Here is a 24,619-nt window from a genome sequence, read left to right on the forward strand (position 1 = left end):
TTTTTCCCATCACTTTACGCATACATAGCTACTTTGATTAAAATCACCAGAAAGCGGGAGCTGTTTTGTTTTGAGTCACAGAAGTGACTATCAATTTCTGCAGTACATAAATACTTATGTTTGCACACTATATTTAGTTAATATTCTGCCTGAAGGACAGAAAAGATGCTGAATGCACTCTGTTCTCAAGTTCAAGCCTTAGAGACAATCACTTTATAAGGGTGTGCAACGAGAGATGGAAACGCTGAAGAGTAATGCAGAGATATTCTGGGAAGTTTTCTTCCAGATGAATTACTCTAGATCAAGCTTAATGTAATTTAATTCCCAACCATTAGGCTGTGTAAAAATTCATAAAATACCACAGTGCAGTAGAAGCCTAAGATTAATGTAAAAAATGATGCAGAAGATTACTAGAAAGATCAGTAGTAGTATAATAGTGGCAACTTCGTGTTACAGAGATAAATCTTATTAACTAATGCTGTGTAATACAGAAGGATTTGGTCACATGGGTTTGCTTTAAGGTACAACCTTACTGTATGCAGCAACCAAAAATTAGTAGCATGAGTAGCTTTTCCAGAATGTTTATCAAAGGAAAACTAAATACTGCAGCATCAGCTTGGTTTGGTCATTTATTATTGCTCTTATATACTTTTGATGACTTCTGGTATAACTCTGAATAGTACTTGCAGGTTCAAAGCGGAAGTGTTGTATGGATAAAGCTAAGCTGCAAAGAAGTGAAAAGAACTTAAAAACACATACACATCTTCAGAGATCCAAGTGTCAGTGTCATGCCACTTCAGACTGGGCTCTTTCCAGAGCTGACCACATTTGTAGTTGCATTATAGTCTAGATGACATCAAAAACTTGAACGAGGTGAGAGACCAAAAGCTCATCACTGGGAAAGCTGAAGAGTGCTCATGAACAGTAGCAATCAGAAACAGAGCTAATCATACCAGCGAGACTGTAGCAATTGACTAAGACAGTTCTAGGAAGTCAGTCAGGCTTCAAGTAGATAAGAAACATATGTGAACTATATGAATAGACAAAAGAGAACTCATCAATAATAAATTAACCAGCTTTCTTTGAACCCCCTATAAAAATACCATTGGTTTTCAGCTCTTTTCAGGATGAGACAGTGTTAGTGCTTTTTCAGCCATGAGAAATCACGGGGTACCAACGGGGTACGCAAAGGGAGCACAGCTACCTAACAAATGTTTTCTGAGCTCAAGCAGTCCTGGAAGCTCCTACTAGTTCCTCCAGTAACAGTAGGTAGGTACTTGCATGCTACCCATATGTTGTAAAAATGTCATAAATAATTTCTGCTAATACCATCCGTTATTGGTTCCTCTGTACTAAAAAGTAAAAGTGACTCAAACCAACTACTGCCATGCAAAAAGAATCCCTTCCAGCATGCAAACTATCGAACAAGATTTGGAATTATTCCCTGTGGGGTGGACCTGCTATGTTGGACCTGACTAGTTAGTACTAGACAAAAACAGCTACTCTGGAATTTAAAAAATACAAGCGCACCCATTTCTGCTAAATCTGTGAATACATATGCAGTAGTAACAGACCCAAATGCAAAGGAATTTGCAAACTGCAAAATATGTACCAAAATACTGATAAAATGTGAAAGACTTTTTCAATTAAAATTTTCCAAGCCAAAGAAATATATTTTTCTACTAAACACCTAGCATTTTAAAAGTGCTTTAGAGTACATCTAATCTTAATTCATCAAGTTAGATATAGTATTATTAACTATGGTTCTTTTAAACAATGACTACAGTAATTGGAAAGCAAATGACTGGTATTATATAACGCAAAAGTACACATTACCAATGGGAGGATGCTATCTCTGGGAACACAACAATTCCTCTCAGCAAAGGCATACATTTCTAAGGGAAGTCTACTGACACAGTTGCTGTAGACCTTAGAATTAGAATTTGTCACTTGCATGCTTGGATCCTGTGGGCAAAAAGAGCTTTTGGCTTAAAAGTGAACCTTTTTCCCCCTCTCCCTATTTCTAAAACAAGCCAGCACAACCCAAGACCCTAGTTGCTTCCAGAATTTAAATTAAAACATTTTTTTTCTGTATTTTTTATGCATGTGACAGCCTCATACTGCTAATTTTCTAATGCTAGAGAATTTTGTAAGGCAGATCATGCCTAAGCCTTCTTAAAGTGGGTGGGTTTCAGACTCATAAGAGAAAACAAACTCTTTCACATCACAATCTGTTATGGTGCCTGTTTTCAAGATATTTGTATGTCCAATGGAAGTTTTATTTGCAGAATAGGCACTGTTTTCTACAGAACTGTAATAAAAACTGGAGTAAAAACCTTACTTTTTGAGGTAAAAGACATTTAAACTGAGTAGTTGGCAATGTCAATGGAAACTGTGCCATTTACCTCAACACTTCATTCAGAACTGCACAGAAGGACTCATTCTCCAATCAAGCTTCAAAATACTGTCCTACAATCAGAAGCTTAAAATAACTATCTCACAAATAAGGGTGAGACTTTTCCTTCAAAAAAATATCAGTGGGCAGCAGAAGGAGCAGAAGCAGAGCAAGGACTGGAAGGCCAGTTTCTTCCATCTCAAATAAATGTTTGACTACTACAGAGTCATGTTTAAATGGAGACAGAAATTAGAAGAACTTCTGCAAACTGTTAGAGCTCACATAGGAAGGATCCATGGAGCTCCTGTACAAAATACCCTCTACATTTTCCAAACCTTCATTATCATAAACCCTATTTTATGAGGTTAAAGATCTTCAATACTAGTTTACACAATCTTATTTCTGTCAGGTGTCTGGTAAGGTAGGTAACTCTCCTTCAAGCTGAAAATTTGGAAACCTTCAGAAGGAGAAGGATTTTGAACATATTCTTCCTGGATTCAGGCAAATGTTCTATGTCAAAAACATTTGGTTTGCCTACATGTGATTCTAAGATGTAATAAAAATTTTACCCACCCTCTTTTTTCAATCATGATTTATAAGGTTGGACATGGCTTGGCTTACCTTACATTGCAGGATCTAGCTCCCCAGCTGAAACAAATGAGAAATATTTCTTATGAGTCCTCATGGGATTTAGGCATAAAACCAACGTTGAACATTTCCTTCCTATCAAGACTTCAGTGGACATGTGCACATTTAGCAACAGAAACTGAGGCAATGGAGTTTAGGTGCTGAAACAGAAAGACGTTTACCACCACCACCCCAAAACAAACAAAAAACCAGCTAAACAGGAGTTTCTGCATGTTAGTGTTGCTATACATAAGACAGATACTTGAATGCTTGAATTTCCAATATGAAACTGAACCATCATTCTTTAACATTACAAAACTCAGATCAAATTACTTGCTTCCTTCAGCAGGACTAACCCCTGGTCCTTTCAAAGGATCCTGCTTACTAGTCCCTGAAAAATCAAAGACAAAATGAGTCCATTTTGGGTTCTAACTTTTGAAAGAATGATAACTTATCTCCAACACCCTTCCTTGCAGTCTTAAAGAACCTGGCCTGGGAAAAACTGACAAAGAAAGCAGTGGAGCTACAACTCCATTCAGTGCCTTACATATAACCATCAACTGAACTTCAGCTCTTAACAACACTCTTTACACTCCTATGGAGAATGCATCTGTCAGCTGTTAATTTTATCGTACGTTGTACAGCTGGCCATCTGGGCAAGCAGAAATCTCTTCAAGACCCAAATTCAGGATACCAGCATCCCCCTGTACAAATGGAGTGTATTTTCCTTTTAGTCTTCGCAAAGTTTTTTATGTTTACTCCCAGCATTATTTTCAGATGAAGATGAATTAAATTCTTATTTAAATATACGTGCTTAGGTTATAGTTTCTATAATAATTTGGAAAGATTAAAACCACAGTTTAAACCAATCTGGACCTCTCCAATGTACCAGAGATGAATACTCATAAGGACATTCCACACAGAGGCCTGTTTACTTTCGTCTTAAAATTTCACGTGATTTCTCTTTCATAATCTGCTTAAAATCCACTGTCCACTTATTTAGAACACTTTCTCTAATACTGAAACCAAATATTCGGGGCTGATGAAATTATTCAGTTAATTTCCTCACAGTTTACCCTACCATCCACTTTCACAAAACCCCAGCCTGCTTACAGGAGCACATCAGGAGGTGGCAACCTCTCTAACTCCTATAGATTTTCTTTTCAAAAGAAAAACTTTAGTTTCTCACAAATTATTTTTTTTTCCCAATTTAAAGCCAGACTAGAATATTTTAGAGGTCTTTTCCAACCTGACTGATTCTATGAGTCTGTGAAATGGAGGACTCTACATTCCTAAGGCTTGCAATACACAAAAGCTTTAGGGTAAAAAAAGTGCTTAACTGACAGCTTGTTTCAAAAAAGAAACTGGGCTGATGTTATCAAATATTCTCCACCTCTTCTACAACATAACACAATTTTTTCAGTCTTTCTATGTAATATAAAAATATGACGTCTTCTTCCCATACTCCCACAACTAGACATAGAGAAAGTAAAAGCGTTTGTGGCTGAAGGTAGAGAAGAACTCATGTCCCACAAGCCTGACAGCTCTCAAACTACTCTGGACCTTTAGTGTGCCAACAGAAGCAGACAGAATACAGCTTTAAACACATTTCATCTGATATATATCATATTCACTATTGCTGTCCATTGTGAAACAATTTCATTAAAACAAAAGTAAAGGAAAAAAAACAACTAAACAAAAATTCCTAGATAAACTGGTGGATTAAGCCTAGCAAAACCAGGTTCCAGTGTCCTGCTTCCATGGCCAATCCCAGTCACATGTTCCCTATCTCTGTGTTGTACCCATCATTTATGCCCGTGAGATCATAGACTGAGTAATGCAGAAATCTAATGCAAATTAGAATTAAGCCAGCCAACAAAACAAAGCAGTTTGTAGCCAAACCATCCCCCTGAACTGTTTTGCCACATGATCACTGGTGCAAGGAAAAAGGTAGGGACAACATATGGTGAGGATGGCAAGGAGGAGACTGGGATCGTGCAGCTGCCCAGACAGACTGATTTAATTTGTCACAGAATGGTATAAGTTAGTGTTTGCAATGTAAAAGTGCACAAATAAAAGCTCAAAAAGCTTACAGAGTTCCACTTTCTACTGATTTCTTTGTCTCCCCACAATAATATAACTTTTCTGTTTTTCTAATTTGGTTGCATCTGGTTAGGAGAGAGAATAATCCTGGGCAAATGTGCACAAACTGCTCAGTGACTCAGAGCTGTACATATGATCTAATGATTAGAGCCTGCGTTAGCACAGAGACTTCATATTATTCTTCAGTTTCATCAGTAACATTTAATAGCTGCAAGCTAAATTAGCTGATTTTTTAATTACATTTGTGATATGGACAGACTCCTCTCTCCATATCTGTTGCAACCAGTATTCACAAAACAAAACAAATTCCTTGCAAATATTTGAGAAATGACTCATAAAAAGGAAAAAAAAAAAAAAAAGCAAAAAGAAAAGGAATGAAGCAATACAAATTGAAGGAAGGAAATCCATTGGCATGTCTTAAAAAGCATTAACATTGCCAGCTAAAATAATATTGTAATTAGCAAGGGATTTGGATTCTGTACACGTAAGAAATGATACAACAACCTGCTAATTGGAGACAATACCATTCAAATGTTACTGAGGAACAAAGAGTGGTACATAATTATGTGCAAGGAGTGGGAGGGTTACAAGAAATGTTTCAATCTAGTACACTGAACCACAGCTGAGAAAAGGCTAAAACAATAACCTTGAAAACAAGCATTAATAAGCTACTGTCACAGCACATGAAGGATAAAGAAGAACGTGTTTGTTTCCACAGTGAGCCACATTTTACATACAAGCAGACCTACCTTTCACAAGACAGTCATACAGATATACATACTATTTGTATACACAGGTGAAAAGTGAAATGTTGCTTTAACATTAACTAAAGAGAATCAAGACTTCATCCCAGGACTGCATATTATTAAAGGTACTGTAAAAACAGCATCATAGTTTATAGCCTGTTTAGTAATAATTTTTAAAATATTAGCTGGGAGAACATACATGTGGTCATTTGTTTCAGTTTACACTTTTTTTTTTTTTTTAATTACAACTATAAAAAAAAAAAAAAGCTCAAAAGTGACTTCTGGTGCCTATTCTGGAATTAATAATTGCTAGTTGTCCCTGAGAGACAGCATCAAGCAACCTCTCCTAACAGTGATGTAAAAAGAAATTCATTAATACTGTATTTGCAGAGCACTCAGATACCACAGCGAGCAGCACCATGGAAAAGCCTATGAGGAAATAAATCATTCTATATTCAGTGCAGGATCTGGCAGATGTGCAATAAAGAAAGCCTGGAGACATGCATTAAATACGAAGATAAAAAAAGATTCTACCCATTACTAACAGAAATAATATCCCCTGAATGAGCATCATCTCCCTTAGGCATTAAATGTTTGATGTATTCTCATTCAATACAATGGAAAAGCCGTCTGATTAACTAATGTAGTAAGATTATAGCAAGCACCAGTTAGGTATTCCATGTAAAAGATAGCACTAGATAATGTAATTAAAGTCTATCATAAATATATGTTCTGGGGGCTAGTATTTCCTCATTTCCAAATGCTTATTTTTGCTACTAAATAACACTCCCACACTGCAACAATTATTAGCAAAAGTACATTATCCCAGCACCCAGAGGTTCCCTATCACCACAGCTCTAGGTGTGTGGGCACAGTAAATCAATCTGTTTCATTCTGATGCTGCTAGACTGCTTCTGTCACTAAACTATCCAGCTTTACAGCTAGCTCAAGCGAGTCAGGAGAGTAAAGACGTGACAAAGAAAGGCTCAAAGGTAGTGAAAAAACCTGCAGGATTTCTGTACTGACATCGCTCATCACTCTGTAAATTACTCGCTTTATTTCACTCTATAACAGGTCAGTTTTGCTATCCTGTCCATGTAAAATGTGCTTTATCTTACCCCATCAGTTCGAATCTGAAGTCGGAGTTCAACTTTCACCTGTTAGCCAGCAGGGGGGACTGCGGGACAGGAGGGATGAGCGAAGAGGACTAGGATGCGGTCTTGGGTTGGGAAATTCTACCAAAGGTGCTTTCTGCAGATCAGAAATTGGGAGAAGAGCCACGGGGACTCCACTCATGGCTGCCTAGAAAACTGAAATACCTGACAGAATAATCTGGCTGGCAGGTGTAGTCTCAGTATCCATGGTGAGGTGCAGCAGAGCTGTTACGTGTTCTGACTATTGCATGCAACCTGCTTTAGAAGGACGAGGATAGCCTGTGCTTACCTAGCAAGGGGAAGACAGGCTCATGAATATGTGAAACTCCCAGAGCCCAACGAGCTGTGTATGTGCTTTCTCTCCACCAGCTTGATCTGTTAGCTGGTGAACCATGGAGTTGGGCTTGGACCCTCCTCTGTCCAGTTCAGACATGCCAGGAGAGGGACTTTGGGTCTAATTCAGCCAGATGTATTCTGGCTCTCCATCTTGAGAAGCTTCAAAATTTGGCAGAGCTATTGATGTCTTTACTGTTTTCTTTCCCACAGTAGAAAATAATTAGTTAAAAAGGTGCATAACATACTTTCTAAGATAAATCTGACCAGTTGCAGGGGAAAAAATATTTATCTTCATAAATATACATGTCCAAAAGATGAGTCACAGTTCCCTTTCAGGAATCAATTCTGACTAATTTCTAAGGATGCAGCTGGCCAGATCCTCACAAGAAGAGAGATTAATAATTTTAGTGGATGAATCCTCCAGCATAGCATAGTAGAATGTAATGACATGTTTGCCATCAGCTAAGATGACAGTAGCAGGTAACAGTCCTTGTTTCTCCAGCAAATGTGAAAAAAGCTAATGCAGATATATTTTCCACCCACTGTGTTATTCTTATTATTGAACCACTGGAAATTGGAGTTGCATAGCTAGCATACCAGTGAATTTCTACTTGACACAAGCAGGACACACCATGTGAGACGAACCATGTATCATCTGTTCATACAAGGTCTGCTCATTTCAACCTAAAATTAAGACAATTACATATGATATTCTAATTGAAAGTGGCATGTTAAAACTAAGTTCTCTCTGTTCAGGAATGCAGAACTGAATAAAAATTTAACCAGTTTTCCTGGGAATAAAAATAAGGAAAAAAAAATAAACGCAAGAGCTGGCAATCACTACATCATAATCAGGACATTCTAACAGAAATATCTGAATTTGTTGACATAAACTGAAATATGAAATGAAAAAAAAAAACATTTATAGTGAGAAAAGCAGGAAGTTCCAGTATTTATCTTTGGAAAAGGCCAACAGTTGGCCTATAATTACAACAATCAAAGAGGATGGCAGCAAAACTCGCAAGAATTACTACATGAAAGTGACTCTGATTCTTTGTAGCGAAGAGCACTCAAATATATTGATCCCTTCATTTGAATACTCTAAAATTTCCTGTCTCAGGGATCTGAGCAAGACATAAGGGAAACCGAAGGTAATAAAATAGTATAAGCTTATGTTTTATTTACTTGTTCAAAAAGCTCACAGGATTGATTATCTCCCACAAACTGACAGAAGTGCTAATGACAAACACAGTTCCCTTCCCTGATTAAAATAATTTTAGTTTTTTTGTTTTGTTTTGTTTTTTAAACAGGACAGCTTCTGATACTTGGTATTCTAAATAAATGGCATATCTATTGCCCAGTATATCAATATAAATTTACAGGTTCTACCTCTAACTGTGTCTGACTGAGGGAAACTGGGGACGCTAGAGCCACAGGGAAATGAAACCACTTTTTCAAAGACAGTTTCACTGGTGTTGCTATTAAAACATATATTTCATTTTCAACACATCAGGAAAACTTAATTCCTTACTTCATAGATGTCTGTCAAAGCTGATGTATACTCACTAGTTATCAAAGGATCAGTATCACTTTTGGTCATGTAATAGAAATAATCAAAGTCCTGGAATAGGCAGTGTCATGAAGTGATATGTCTCCACAGATATTACATTGAAATAACATGTCAGTCTTGATTAAAAGGTGATCTCTAAGGAATCAGGACTTCCTCTAGCAATTTTCTTTTACTTTCTTGGTCAGGAGATTACGAAGAAGTTAAATCAAAATTAACTTTTGTTGGAAAAGAGTGTTGTTTGTTCTTCACCACACAAGCACATTATGTTAGGGTGCTGGTAAAAGTAGCAACTGCTTAGATTAATTTGTTTTTTAGAATTCCATATATTAGATAAATCTCTGTCAAAAATGATTATTGTCAAAATATATAGGTTCTTGTTGCCATTTAAAGATGTATCCTACCCTTAAAAATCAGATTATTTTTTATATCAGATTATATAAATTAATTAATGTATTACCACTCAGAAGAAACATGTGTGAGATTGTTAAAACCCTTTAGGTATTGTAATTTCTTTTATCATTTAAAAAATTCTCTTTGCTGTTTTTCCACACATTGTTACATATAACAAGTTTAGTCATGTAGCGTCAGCATGTAATCCCTCTTTGGTTAGGGATTTTGAACTTCCAAACAATCATTAAGAAAGCAGACACCTGAGAAATACCTTTAGCACAGAAACATGTGTCAGTCGGCTAAAGCTGACTAGTATTTTCCAGTGCTTCAGAATCATCAGTAGCATAGAAATGTTGGTTTACTAAATTATTTTGCTGTTGCTTAAAAGAGGAAACTATCTTGTCCCACAGGATGTAACAGCAACATCTCAAGTTACATTGCCTACTATTAATATGGATATAATGGCTTTAACCATCTATCTAAGCACCGCACCACATTTTTAACCACTTGCAAAGTGCAAGCCTCTACTTCAACTACAATAATAGTTGTAGAAGCTTCTGATTTTTGATAACAATGCACCAAAGAGAGGTATAGGATTATTGGACAACACTGCTCAGCAACAGTTTGCATTTTATGTATGTCGTTCAAGCCTTCATTTAAAGCAAAAGAAACATTATGTAGCAGTCAATAGCATAACAACATAAAGACCCTGGTCTTACCCTTTGTTTTCAAGTCATTTAATACTTTTGATTCCACAGGCAGGATATCACTCACTAGTTTTATCTCAATATTTCGGGATGCCAGTTCAAGCAATTTTTCAAAAAGACGCTGACCCTAGGAAAAATAGTAAAGGAAAGCAGAAATTTTAAGATAGAATTGTTTAAGTAGCATATCAAAAATAATAAATAAATAATAGTAAAAAAGAGGCACATTAAAACAAAAATTGTAAATGTGTATAACAGCTGAGTAAATATGTTCCAAAATATGGTTAAATCTAACCTAAAGGTTAGAAAATTACTATTCTGAAGGACAAACTTGCTTCTTCCTTTTCCCAGACTGTGCAATACTATCAATGACAGGTGACACACAGAATGAGGTGTCCAGTTCTGCATAAATGTATTTTTACATTAGCTTTCTTATAAATAATTAAATTCTGTTAAACTAGGATAAAAATTGCAAGGAAAAGATTTACAGATTACACATATTTCTGTAAAGAGTAATTTTTTTTGTAAGTGATTCTAACCATAGTACAAAACATTTTCTTGTAGTCATGTTTGTTTTCAGATGAGCTATACCAGGAAGGAGAACAATAATGTAAATGTATTTCATACACTTCTCCTTTTTACAATGCTTTAACTTTATTATGTGAGCCTTATTTCTAACAAAACAAAAAAAAAAGGAATATCATACTGAACTGTATACACGTTAAAACAGAAATCAAGGTAATTGTTTCATATGAGAAATAAAATTTTCAATCAAGTCACATTTTTCCACGTCCAAGAAGCAAATAAAAAGTAGACCTTTGCATAGTAAATGTTTACTTTTTAGATTCATATCTTAAGCTAAAGGAAAATGCTTGGTTAGAAGCATCTAGCTACATGATGTGCAGAATAAAAGAATAAAATATCCAATGTACTATTGGATATTGTGCCATGGTTACTACAGCCACAGAGAGCCTGCTTCCTTGCTGCTGTTCGAGCTTACTACAGCAGGCACCACTTACAATTAGCAGTATTGTACAAAAAATCTTTGGGTTTAATCAGCAGACAAAGTGTCTGCCCTAGGTATATAGCTCACATAGATTCAGTGTTGTGCTGGTCGCAAGGAAAAATCTTGTATGTCAAGATAAATAAAAATAAAAAAAAAAAAAAAAAAAACAACAAAAAAAAACATATCAGCTTTCAAATAGGTGGAAGCTTTCCACAAGACCATGTTAGAGAATTCTCCATACAAAACATTACTCTTAAAATCTTAGAAGGATCTTTCTGTTCAACAACCACAGTCAATGCAAAAGCAGTTTGGGATGAAGCAATCTGATGTAGTGTGTACTAACAAAACTTCAGACAGAAAACCCTCCTCCCACATCACAACCAGAAGCAGCAGTGAGGGGAAAGCCATCCTTTGCCCTGTAATTACCTGCAGATTGACGCTTGGAACCTTGCTGGGATTTCAGCAGTCACAGAAACCAGCTCTTCATCTGTCTACAGTACAGACATACTGCCTAAGATTCACTTCCCAATATCTGAGTATATGCAGCAAAATAAGAATACCCAGCCTCCTAAGAACTAGGTTTCTCAATATTATAGAGCAGCCAGAGGCTGTAACGGAAACACAGAACTACTGTTTATGTTTTACTTCTGTTACGTATGCCTGCTTGCTGGCTCAAACCTACAGCACAGCTCCCTGTGCATCCCATGGCTTGCAGGAACTTAGCAGCCAACAACAGAGTTCAGCACCACTGTGACCCTGGGGGACAGAAGTGCACTGGGTCCCCTGGTCCCCTTAGAGGGCCTTTCCTGCAATTGCTGCAGAATGGCACTGAAGTCAAATCTGGGACTCACAATGACTACACTGGTTTCTGCTCAGTTTCTAGCCAATGCCTTGGCCCGTTTTACCCAATCTTAGTATGTGCTGATGTGACCAACACAGCACCCTGGATAGACCATCTAGCTGTCTGTCTCTTACAGACCAGTCTGACGTTTCAATGGGCCATCTTCTGGGTGAGCAGATCACTTGGAGTGCAGCCCTGCATTCCAATCAAAGCATCTTCTCTGAAAATACATCTCTTTTCCATTACAAAACATTACAAGCTATACATTTACCATGTTCTTTTTCATCAAACTATGTTCATAAATGGTGAAACCTCACATTGATAGAAACATTTAAAGCATCTCTTGTGATGATTACAGAATCGTAAACTGTGGCTGATTAAAACTAGGAGCACACTCACCAGAAATGCGTATGTTTATACTGGAACACAAAAAACAGCACCCCACCACCCAGTGTCAGAACTGGAAATAATTCCTGCTGTCTCCTCTCACTGCATCATCCCTCAGCAGGGATCGAAACTCTCACCACGGCTTAGTCTAGGCACTCTGTACAACTATGACAAATACACTTGTCTTAAAAAATCTGCATGTACTACAGTAAAGTAGGATACTAGAGATTCATTTTTTCATTGTTGAAGTACCTGGCCTTCTTTTCCCATTAATATTAATTTGAAACTCAGTTTCTACACTTTCTGACATGTTTACTTGCAGTTTTACCATTTTGTTCTATGAAAAGGGAAAAAGACAGGACAGAAGGTCTGAAGAGTTTTGTCACTACTGTCAGCACATTTGAAATGCTTCTGTTGAATATAAACCCTCATGCTGTCATTCAGACCACATTTCCTTTGTGAGACAATACCAGGCTGCTGTGCGACTACGTGACAGCGATCAGAATCATTTCTATGGAGTTAGCTTGTGAGGGATGAGAAGTAGTAACAAGCCAAGTGCTATGAAAATGCAGCATGCTACTTTATACCCTATTTGCATTTTAGCAGAATATACCATTAGGAAAAATGCCTATCCTGATGAAATATTCTCTTACACTTTCTACAGTGCTGTGTTAGCAAACTTACTGAAAACGACAAAATAGGCTGTAAAATGTATACATCAAATGAACAGACAGACACTCTCATGGCAGCTTTAAACTACTATCCATCTGAAACATCAGTCCCAACTGTACAGCACAGTAAGCTGGTGAATTTAAAACAGACAAAAAAAGTTACTACTACCGAAAAGCTCTGAAATTCCCCCCAAAAGAACTTTTTAACCCTTACTAGGCAGACTGATTCTATGCTGGCTGATTTCCCTTGCATGCTGTTGTCTTTATTAGCATGCGTTCCTCATTCAAAATAAAAGAGGGGATATACAAACATGAAAATGCTGTTTATTAAGTTTTCTAAAATTGAATTATTGTGCTCTTTGTTAACTTAGATTCCTACAATTAAGACAATGTTTAGCTTTTTATTGTGACAGAATAAAACTGGTCACTTCCAGAATTTTCTTCTGAATTTATTCTATATGGTTCTACTAATATTTTAAAATGTTATCCTATGATCAACCCTTTGGGTATATCTAAAAAACATCACTAACAATCACAGTTTACCAGCAGAAACCAACAGAAGAAATAAACGAAGAAATCCTAAATTCAACTTCTGCTATTTAATGCTGAAGAGAGAAACTCAAATGTTCTCCTCACATTCTTCTAGCAAAACAGGTAAGGAAAAGGGAGGAAATGTCAATTATTGGAATTTCAGAGTAAAAAAAAAAATGCTTTCACTATAAAAACTCTCACTTTTTAAAATTTCTTTTCTGTGTCTCATTCTGTAGCAGCTGAATCAGGGAAATACCCGAAGGGGAGAGATGGTTTTGTAAAGATGAGTTTACAGAAAAATAAAATACACTGCAATCTCTGTAGCTGGCTGTAGCCAATTTGTGCTGGTATCCAATAGGTTTAGAGGCGTTCTTGTCTTCTTTGTACTTATTTGCATTTTTTATTAGTTGTCAAGGACAGATACTTATGCTTTGGCACTAGCATTTGTCCTACCAAACAAATCACGTAAGACCCTTGGGTGATGGCTGTCTGCAAGTGACACACAGCTCACTCTCAGAGATTCACTGCAAAGCTGGACTGCTGGCTTACCTGACACTTTTAGGTGGAGCAGGAGACTTCTCCCATCAAGCCGTTTGGGAGTGCACAATAAGTAGGTAGGTAACTAGACATAAGTCAGAACCACCTGTTTTTGTGTGATGAGTGTAAAAGTCAGGCACAGGTCTATCCTCTGATCATCTTATGGTTCTGCAAATATCCATCCAGGGAGAACTGGCTACTCACGGCAATACCAATAAGCCATGATAGCATCAATTCTTACTTGCTAAACTTAAAATGAAATTTGAAAGGGAAGACTTGCTGAAACTATATATAAGGTCACTCTGAATTAATGTTTCTAAACATGAGATGACTCAGAGGAAATGAATTGTGAAAATCATGAAATTGGAATGATTTTATGTTCACCTCTCCCTTCATCGCAACTGAACTATAAGCTATCTTTCAAAATTGTTTCCACTGTCCTCTGATATCTCTGAACATCAGACTGCCACAGGAGGATTCACATGTTTGCATTCTCCAAAATCTCAAAGCCTTCTGTGTAACTACCCTGCTATCTTGAAAATGCACAGATGAGAACACAAAGATGCCAAAACACGTTTTTCCTCTGAATGAGAAAAGCAGGTATGGAAACTTACTCATTATTTTGCCAAACATTTGTTTACTTGACCTGCTAAGCTGTGGAAGCACACAAAACATTGTAGCATCATGTATTTGCATTTGAAGACTCCAATTCAGTAAGGCTTATACACTCAGATGCATGAGCACAGCAGCTGCAACCTGGACAGCTCAGTCAGCAGTAACTGTTTCTTCAGATTTAGAACCACAGAACATGGTGAGGCAACTGGTAAGGACACAAGGTAACATAACCACTAACAAAACTGAAGAAAAAAGGCACAAAATTCTGCAATTTTATATACACATAAGCATATATGTTTATCTATCATCCATATATATATTGGATGTGCATATATATATATGCATTCTTGTCTGTATACAAAAATGCAGAAACTTCCTGCTGTATTTTTCTTCAGTATGTATATTGGATGTACATATGTATACATACATACACAGATTCATGTGTGTATATAAATACACAAACACACATGTAGAGAACATAGCTAAGCCCTGTAATAAATTGAGAAAAGGCAATTTAGCCTACTCATCTCTTCTCTAAAAATCCACATCTGTTCAAGTGCTCTCACAAAGAAACTTGCTTTATAATATGTTGTAATATTCACAAAATGAAAATTGTTAGTTATACAGCAAGATGTGGGTCCATATGAAAAATGGTTATGTCCTTAGTCTCTGATAAAACAAGCATCATCGAGGGAACAACTAGAACTTACTCACTAAGCACCTCAGAAGCTAGAAGTTTTGCATCTCTCTCCACGTAACAGTTCTTGTATGTGAGGGCAAATTACTCCTGAACTCAAATTTGTAAAGACTCAAGGATATTTGACTTATACTTCTGAAAATCACCAGATAACTGAAAATCCTCTCAAATTTATCTTTCATTTTATTAGGGGAGAAAGCATATGCAACAATACACATTTTCTTCCCTCTTTCACACATTGATATACCTTTTCCAGGGCAGTGATTTGCTAAGAAAGTCTGCTTCTTTATCAATTTTTTTAGCAATTAGACTGGTCAATAACAGCACAGAGTTTTAGGATGAATAGACAAGCTTGACAGAAAGATCTATCAGCTGTTCAGCCCACACTGCTGTACAAATGAGGAAATGACTGGAATATTAATCACTTTTTAAACAGAAGTAATTACTTGCTTTTGTAAGACCTATGTATTCCAAATAGATAACTAAAATAGAATATTATAAAAAATGTCTCATTTTTTATGACTTTAACAATGTATTTGGGGATGAAGGAGCAAATCCACTTACATGTATCTTCTTCCTTTCCCTGCTCTGACATTCAGCAATATCTTATAGTTTTTACTTTGCATGAAAATGTGGAACAGTGAATGGATTTGATGCTTAACTGCTGAAATCCCAATTTCCAGTTTGCTATTTTTACTCTCTGTTTGGGATTTGTTAGGCTCTGCTGGTTTTGAAGCAAATGACATGTTGAATATTTTCAGACAAAAATTTTTTAAAAGATTCATGCACATACCAATTCATGCACATCCTGAAAACATCTAAAGCACTACGTCTTTGAATTCATCTGCTTGAATGACAGTACATGAGTTTGAAATTTCTTAGGCAATAAATTTAAATAAAGCTTAGCTGCATAATTACATTGTAAAAAATCTCAATATTTTGATACTCACTAAATTTATTCACTAACTATATTCCAATATTTGTAAAAGGAAGGGTTTGGGCTACATTTTCCATTTGACTGCTCACCTCAAGTTTTCACTCATTTGAACGGACATGCAGTAGTTTTATTCTGAAGACAAGTGAATGTATGCCCTTAACTAGGCTATAGTCTCTCTAAAAAGAAGTAGCATCTAGTTCACAATTTGAAAACACAGACTATTTGAAATACTATCTTTGGTTGCTCAGAATACCAGTCATTTTCATCAGCTAGCAAAAGGCATTTTTACTGCACATCAACAGGACTAGAGAGGAAAGTGAAAAGTTTGTGACATAGTATAGTATTGTAGATTCCTTACAGTTACCCTGCTGTCATTTTAACCCAATTCCACATCAACTGAGTGTTTTTGTTTGTTTGTTTGTTTGTTTGTTTGTTTTTCAACAAAGAATCCTTTTGGTTGACAGAGATACTCTCAGCCTCTCGGTTCTTCGATATCTTAGTTTGACAGGGTGATATTAAGTGGAAACCTGCCCTTACCACCTTTCTAAGAGGACTGCTATCAAGAATTATGTGTTTGTTGGCATAGTCTCATTGTAATAACTGTCTCATTTGCTATGTATGATTTATAATTTTTCCTATTGCACATAATTGCAGAAATCCTGAACCCCTACCAAGATCCATTTTGAAAAGATATGAAGAATCATGTGATACATTTTGTACCAGATGAGTTCTAAGTGTAGTTCTACTCATCTATTTGGCTGCAGAATTAATCCACATAATCGATCTTTTACCTGATCAGTTTCATCAAACAGAAAATAAGCATATGGATTTATGGATATTCCCAGATTATGGATGAGTTAATACAGGTGCAAATTTGCAGGTTTCTAAAGATTACACAATTACATCCTTTCCTAAGATGGAAGCAATATGAATATGTGATGAATATGGTTGCTAGTCCAGTGTACCACTATTCTCAGAAAACTAATGTATTGTCAGGAAAATCCTCATAAGAAAGTATTTTTTATTCATTTTTTTAAACTACCAAACAAATAGGTCTGCTACAGGGAAGGGCTGCAGCTCTAAAAAATTAATAGTGAAACAACAAAAACAGATTGTTAAAGTCCCACCCTTTTGTTAGTCTAGAACATACCTGGCATGCTGATGGATGACTGTGATTGAGGTCCCACTGGGAAGATACTATGTCAACAGACTTTTCAGCCATATTTAGCAAATTCATCCAGCCTTGGAAAAGAGACAAATGAGATGGTGCACTGTCTGAATAGTTGATCCCTTCAGGAATATTTTCCACAAGAGCAACCCTGAGAATAGATAAGGAAAAAATAAGCACTTAACATAAGCACTTTTCTTTATGAAAAAGTCCCAAATCTTAAAAATTGTCAGGTTTGGGCCTGTGGTTCAACATCTGCTCCCAGAGGCTCTCAGCAGTTGGACGCCTCACAACTCACTCTGAAGTTGCCAACTGCCATGCTCTGCACTTCCCAAAACAGTAAAATGCAGAGATGATGTACTGTTAATGTAGCAAAGCAAACTAAGCTTTTGAAGCTCTGCAACATTAAACATAGAAAAATGGAGTCAGTCCTTAAGGTGAGGATGGAAAGCATGATATCTCTTCATTCTTTGTGACTCTCATCCTTCCATTTAATTTCTCTAAGATGCACACTCCCAGGTATTCTGTAAAGGTCTGCCTTTACAGCTGGCATTTTATTACATAGCAGTCTCTGCATATGAATTCTCTCTTTCCAACTGCTTTAAGCTACCTAGTTGTTCTGCTTTGTTCACTTGCACATGGCTCTGACTAGGATCATGTAGTTAAGAAAAGGAGGAGGATTATGCTTTATTATTATTATTATTATTATTTAATTTCCTGTTCTTTTTGGAAGGCTCTTGATCTTACTGTCAATATTATTCAAAATGTTTGCAAATTGCACACATTCACATGGATCCAAGAAGCTAAACAAACATTGTAGAGACTACTCCTTTTTGCTGCATTCAACTAAATCAAGTACTTCCAAACTGTTTCTGAATTTATTATCACTGTTAATTATCAACTTTAGCAATATAAATATGGTTTTCAAAGTTTTTTTTTGTTTTCTTTTCAATAAGTAAATCGTTAATACAAACATCTAGTATAAATTAGAATTGGGCACTTTCTGACTGTTAAAAAAGGAAAAAAAAATACTTCAGTATCTTCCTACAGGGTTGTACGGAAAATTTTACAACTATTTCAGAAAATGTAGTATGTTTGTGAAGTTAATACATTAAAAAATTAAAGTTTAGTAGTCTTTAACACTGGGGAAAAAAGTATTTTGATAAAGTAAATTTGTGGTATACTATATTTTTATTTTCCTGGCTTGGCAAAAAAATAAAAAACAGAACAGGCACAACTCCTCTTTCATTAAAACTTCAAATATTCCCTAAAATCAAACAACATACATATTGCTAAACTACAGTTATTGACGAGGCTCTCCACAACACAATTTGAAAACATTATTCTACTGATTAACATTAAAATTAACATCATTACAGTAACACCTGTAGCACCAGCAAATTAACTGTGAAGTTAAAAATACAACTTGTTTTTTAATGTCTTCTAGTATGTTTTATTCTAAGGCATTTTAACTATGTTAACTCTTGTTTATAAACTTTTCAAAATAACTAGTGCTCTAAAATGGACCTTATTCATCTATTGGCATTGCCATATTTTCAGAAAAAAAATTTTAGTCTAACAGCCAACCTTTATAGATGTGTTTCTGCTGCACTTAATACTCCTTTGGAACTTAATATAGATTTAGTTAGATCCCTTGAAATCCTAGTTACTTTCTTTTTAAACAGTTAACATTGCCAAGAGTCCCAATACAATTAATAGCTTCCATGGTCCCAGAGCTGTTGTATACAACAAGGACTGCCACCTACTCTCCAAAGAGGGAGAAATCAAGGCACAAAAGGAAAAGTGATCTTTACAAGGACATTAAAAAAAAATACAGTGGCAAAGATGAGAAATGAATTCATGTCTTTCTGGGCCTCTTCCATTGCCCACACAGTCACATGTGGATATGAGAGAGTTACTTTCAGTCTTATCCAAAGACATTTATTTGCTCAGGATATTGTCCACTCAGGTTTTGACCTGGCCAAGACCAGAAAGCTTAATATTATTTTTGAGATTAGGGCCCTGATCCAGCCAAACACATACATGCATATTTCTGAGACATTGACTTTATGTTATTGAGTTGTCAACTGTCTCCAAGTGGAGATTAGTAATGGGTGGTGTTCCTCAGGGGTCAGTATTGGGACTGGCACTGTTTAACACCTTTGACAACGACATGGACAGTGGGATCGAGTGAACCCTCAGCAAGTTTGCCAATGACTTCACTGTGTGGTGCAATTGACACGCAGGAGGGAAGGGATGCCATTCAGAGGGACCTGGGAAGGCTTGAGGGGTGGGCCAGTGCGAACCTCATGAGGTTCAGTAAGGCCAAGTGCAAGGTCCTGCACCTGGGCCAGGGCAATCCCAAGCAGAAATACAGGTTGGGTGGAGAAGGTCAAGGTGTCTCTTGGTAAGGAAGCTTGCCCTCACTGTTGGGCTGAACTTGGTCTTCACCAAGAGACCAGCTCCCAGCTTTTCAATCTGTCATTCGACACACTAGGACTAACTAAGGGATTTTGATTATGCAGCTTCTGCCATTTTATAATTTTGGTCTGACTATATAACAGAAGCCAAATGCCTTCCAGTTATTGAAACCATTCTTCAGAATAGATAGTATCTATTAATATATATTTCCCAGTCTTTTGTTTAAGCAAAAGACTTGAACTGTATTTTTTCTTTAGCAGACAAAAGACACTGTTAAAATGCTGTCTTTGGAATTCAGACACTTCCTTGTAGTAGTGAACTGATTTTGACAAAAAAAAAACAAAAAACAACAACAACAACAACAACAAACGACAAATCAAAACAAACCACCCTCCCCACAATATATTCCCTTTTCCTCTCAAAAACTCATCACCAAGCTCGGAAGTTGAAAGAAAACACAAAAACAACTACCTAAGTTTCAAAGATTTTGCCTTCATAATCCTCCCTCCTCCTTGGCCACAACAGCAAAGTTCTAGTGCTTAGTCAAGAAGAGCTTTGTTAAATTTTCCTCATAAAAGTTTGAGTTCACAAGTCCCAGTTTCATCAATGAAAGCTGTTTTGTTCCAATATGACCCACAAAACTCTTTTTTGAATATGTAACAGAAACTTCCAAGAGAGAAGGTCATTTGCAGACTTCATGGAAGATCAGACACGGTGACATAATTTATTCTGCTAAAGTGATCTATAAATAAAGCAAAACAGGATATAGCAAGATGGTTAAAGTAGACTTTACCTACGCTCAAAATCATTAGCACATTATCTTATACCTGTTGGGTGAAGTATCTTTCCCCTCTCGGATTTCCTGTTGTTTTATCTATTTAATCTGATTAATGCCAACATAGGCTTCAGTTACATAGCTGAATATTCTCAAGTATACCTCACACAGACTGAGAAACCTTAAAGTAATGTTATATGATTCTGTGAAGTCATAGAGGGAGACAAGGATCAGAGCTGAGATTCAGGAACAGAAATGTGGGAAGTGGTATATGGTATCTAATGCCTACCAAACCTTGACCTATATAGTAAGATGCTTCTAAGCCCAACTACATGACTTGCATTTAGAAATCTTAGTTGAATTCTCTCCCAAGCTAAGGATTCTCCTTTATCTTTGACAGTTCTTTGGTCAGAAAGCAACAAGGTTAATTTCTGATCTTACATCAATTTTCTTCCTTTGAAGGAAACAGAGATGGTCTTTGCTTAGGATCTTGATTAATTAGATTAGAAAGAGGACTAGGACAGTTAAAATAGGCATAGGCAATATGCCCATCCCTTCAATAAACTTAGGTTATTAACAAACGTTTATAGCTCTGTCTGTTGAGAAGTTCAGCTGTAACGATTATACAAGTATAAAAGGCAAGTTTTTTTCTTTTTTTTAAAATTCAAACTTCATACCATATTAAAATATTAAGCTGCTGAGTGTTATTCACTCCAATTAGTATCAATCCAGAGTCTTACACTAGAGAGCATACAGGTCTTAGGCACTTGAGTGTGTCCATGACATCTGAATTTACTCACCATTAAAGGGAAGAAATGTAAGAATACATTGGAACCTTTAGTATGAGATAACAAAGAAATGAAAGATAAACAGACAATACTTTTCAACGCTTTTGCCCTAAGGCCAATTCAAACATGAGAGGGGAGAGAGAGAAAAAAAAAAAAAAGGAAAAAGAGGTGTATCAGCCGCGACCCTAAATTAGGGTTCTATTTAAACATGACCTTTTTTGACCTCTCTCTTTCTTAATACAGACGCCCTGGAACCACCAACCTCTGACAGCTTCTGAGAAAGTTCCAGCTCTTCCTTTATACTCCACATTTTTAATACCTACTCAAAACCTACTATCTTTCTGACATTTGTCCTTTCAGTTTTTACTATGCCACCTTCAAGCCTTCCACTTCTTCCTACGTCATGTCATATCAATCCTACCACTCTTCTTCCTCAGGTCTATTCATTAGCTGTCATGTTGGCCAAATATCATCTTTTCTCTTTAGCTCAACAGAACCACAGCTGCAGTTCTTGTTTCTGAAAGGGATTAAGAAATATTCTTCCAGACAAGGTATAAATACTATTTCAAAAACATGCAGAACAAACTCTTTCCTGCATTCAGAGAAAAAGTGTCCAAAAAAATAAAAAATAAAAGAGGTATTGACAGTTTATCAATACATTTGAATATTCCATTACACTCAGTGGTAAGGATTTGGAAGGTGAAGCCCTGCATTTCTACTTGAGACCAAATTCCAGAGCATAAAGTTTTGTAGTGTATTCAGATAATTACATGGTATATCCAGTAAAGAAAAAATAAACTGTGTACTATAGATATTTACTTTGCAATTAATTCTTTACTCTAATTCTTTTAGTATAAGTTACAAAATGTATCATGTTCACATTGTTGATTTAAATTTTAAATAAAATGTTTTCCCTTTAAATTAATGACATAACACAATGATTAAAAGTGAAATGGAGAGCAGGTAAGATTGAATTGAAAATGGATTGTGAACTCTAAGTACTCAAAAGCACCTACATTATTAGCATCTAACTGAGAATATCATGAGCTCTAATACTGAGAATCTCAATGGGCTGCGCATACATATATATGTGTATTTGTACGCGTGCATGTGCCTAAATATATGCACGCTTCAAGAGCTCTTGATAGATACTTGCTTGTCTGCTTTTTCAACTTTGCTCACAAAGACTTTGATCTCCAGAGAAAAAATCCGGGATGCTGAGTGCCTTGCTTAAGATGATGCTTCAAATTTGATCTGCAGTGAACACAGGTATGTTCAGATTTCTTGTGTTAAATATATTTTTCTGCAAATGTGCAGCATAGGACTCCAGGCCCTTTATCTGAACATTTCTGAGTATTCAATAGAACAGCCTAGTGTGATGCTTAAATTGAAAAACTGCTGTCAGTGTCTCCCTAACGAATACAGGATTCTGTGAAATCAGTGATAACACTGCAATGAGCACATTTACAGTTATTATATTAAGAAATCAAACTCTGCTAGAATTCTAGGGATATACAGCACCAGCCTTTGATTTGAAGGAAGATTCTTCACCTCTTGATTGTCTTTATATTCTGAATCTGGCAGGATATCCCTCTGGAAGATAATGGTAACCATATAAGATATGAGGATAAAAAGGTGAAAAACTTACACAGTGTGTGCAACTAAATGTTCTAAAATCAGATTTCCTAACTTTCCTTTCCCTGCCCATATGAATTGCAACCTAGTGGGATACATGTATAAGGAGCGTTGCTTAACAGCACATAATGAAATACAGCCATAGCTATCGCATGCAGCAAAAAATATTCCTTCCAGCTGCTTCAAGCCAAGGAGACATGTACCAGTTCTGGGCTTCTGCTCTTCATCAGAAGTGGTCAGTGACTCCTCAGTCACACCTGAGGCAGTGCAGATGCCACCAGGACATCCTGACACAAGAAGAGGCCACAGCATTTTATGTCAAAATTGCAAGGCAGGTAGATGGTTTGCTAAGTAAATGTGTACCTAGAGATGGTTAAGCTGTCCTGCACCTACTGTAAAAGGTTTGTCCCATCTGCCAACCTGTGGCCTAAATTCTGTGAATATGGTTTGTGACCAGGCTCAGAACACAAAGGTATTGCCTGATCCTGTTTAACATGCAGCTGCAGGACGTAGCAGTGGCACAAGAGTTGTAATAAATAGCCCTGCCTACTTCAAGTGTTCACTGAACTCCAGTCTTAGGCACTTCAGCTAATGCCTAAAATTAGCAGCTGCCTTTTAGCTTTCCCCTTCTAAGGCTGTCCCTCTTTGCAATTAGTCTCCTTCCATTTTTTCTTATTGGTCTGCAGAAGCAATTAAAGCAGGCTAACTATATACACACTCATATTTTAACTCCACCACTTAGGCCTTTTTACGCTTTCCGTAATCGACTTGGAGATCACTTTGTTATTGCTGTTCCCACATAACTGCTTTCATGCCCACTCATCACGATGTCTACAATGCCAAATATAGCATGTAGACATGCACAATGCATCAGTCACTTTGAGTGCCAGATTTATAGTTGGTACAATATAAAAAAAATAAACATTTCATTCAGCAGTTACCACTGTGGAAAAATATTGGTTTTCACCAATTGAAGATTTGGCTTAATTCTCTGGGATTACAGAAAAAATAACAATAAGCACTCCAGGAATACCTTTTCTCTTTGAACTGTCCTATGGATTATTACAGAAGAAAAATATGAGATAGCCTCCTTCCCATACCACCATCACCAAAAAGAACGTACTCAAAAAAAAATCCTACTGTTTCAGCTTCCTTTAGATGACAAGCAACACAAAACTTGTTTTAACACATCACAGGCATTATTGTCAAATGAAAGACCCACTATACATGAACACAAATCAACTAAGGTTCAAAGCTGTGAATTCTAATTAAATGTATTTTAGGTGATATTTCAGGTGTCCTATTTAATCATTTCTCTTCAAGGGGAATACTGAAAGAACCAATGAGCACCAGATCATCAACATTCCAATCCAGCCTGTGTCAGCAGCTCTGATGACCCTCTGCATTACCTCAACAGAGATCAGGATTGAAATGTACCACATCTTTAATACTAACCTAAAGGTTCAGCACCCAGTTAAATTTATTTACTCTTCAGTATAACAAAAAAATGTATCTGGATTGACTGATAAGGACACTAAAGATGTCAAAAAGATGGCAGTTGAACCAAATCAGTGCAGGATTTATC

The 24,619-nt window shown here is 36.5% G+C and overlaps 1 protein-coding gene across 7 annotated transcripts in view; it reads right to left on the bottom strand.

Annotated features, from left to right (window-relative positions):
- PLD5 (phospholipase D family member 5) overlaps positions 1 to 24,619 on the bottom strand; it is a 177,870-nt gene that overhangs the window by 54,758 nt on the left and 98,493 nt on the right. For all 7 annotated transcript variants that reach the window (XM_027453819.3, XM_027453817.3, XM_072035611.1 and 4 more), the window contains 2 exons: positions 17,398 to 17,566; positions 10,041 to 10,155 (listed from right to left, as the gene is read on the bottom strand). In XM_027453819.3, coding sequence (XP_027309620.1) covers positions 10,041 to 10,155; positions 17,398 to 17,566 — 284 coding nt within the window. The remainder of the gene's footprint in view (positions 1 to 10,040; positions 10,156 to 17,397; positions 17,567 to 24,619) is intronic.

This window comes from Anas platyrhynchos, chromosome 3 (genome assembly GCF_047663525.1).
Source record: "Anas platyrhynchos isolate ZD024472 breed Pekin duck chromosome 3, IASCAAS_PekinDuck_T2T, whole genome shotgun sequence".
In the NCBI taxonomy this organism is placed as follows: domain Eukaryota; kingdom Metazoa; phylum Chordata; class Aves; order Anseriformes; family Anatidae; genus Anas; species Anas platyrhynchos.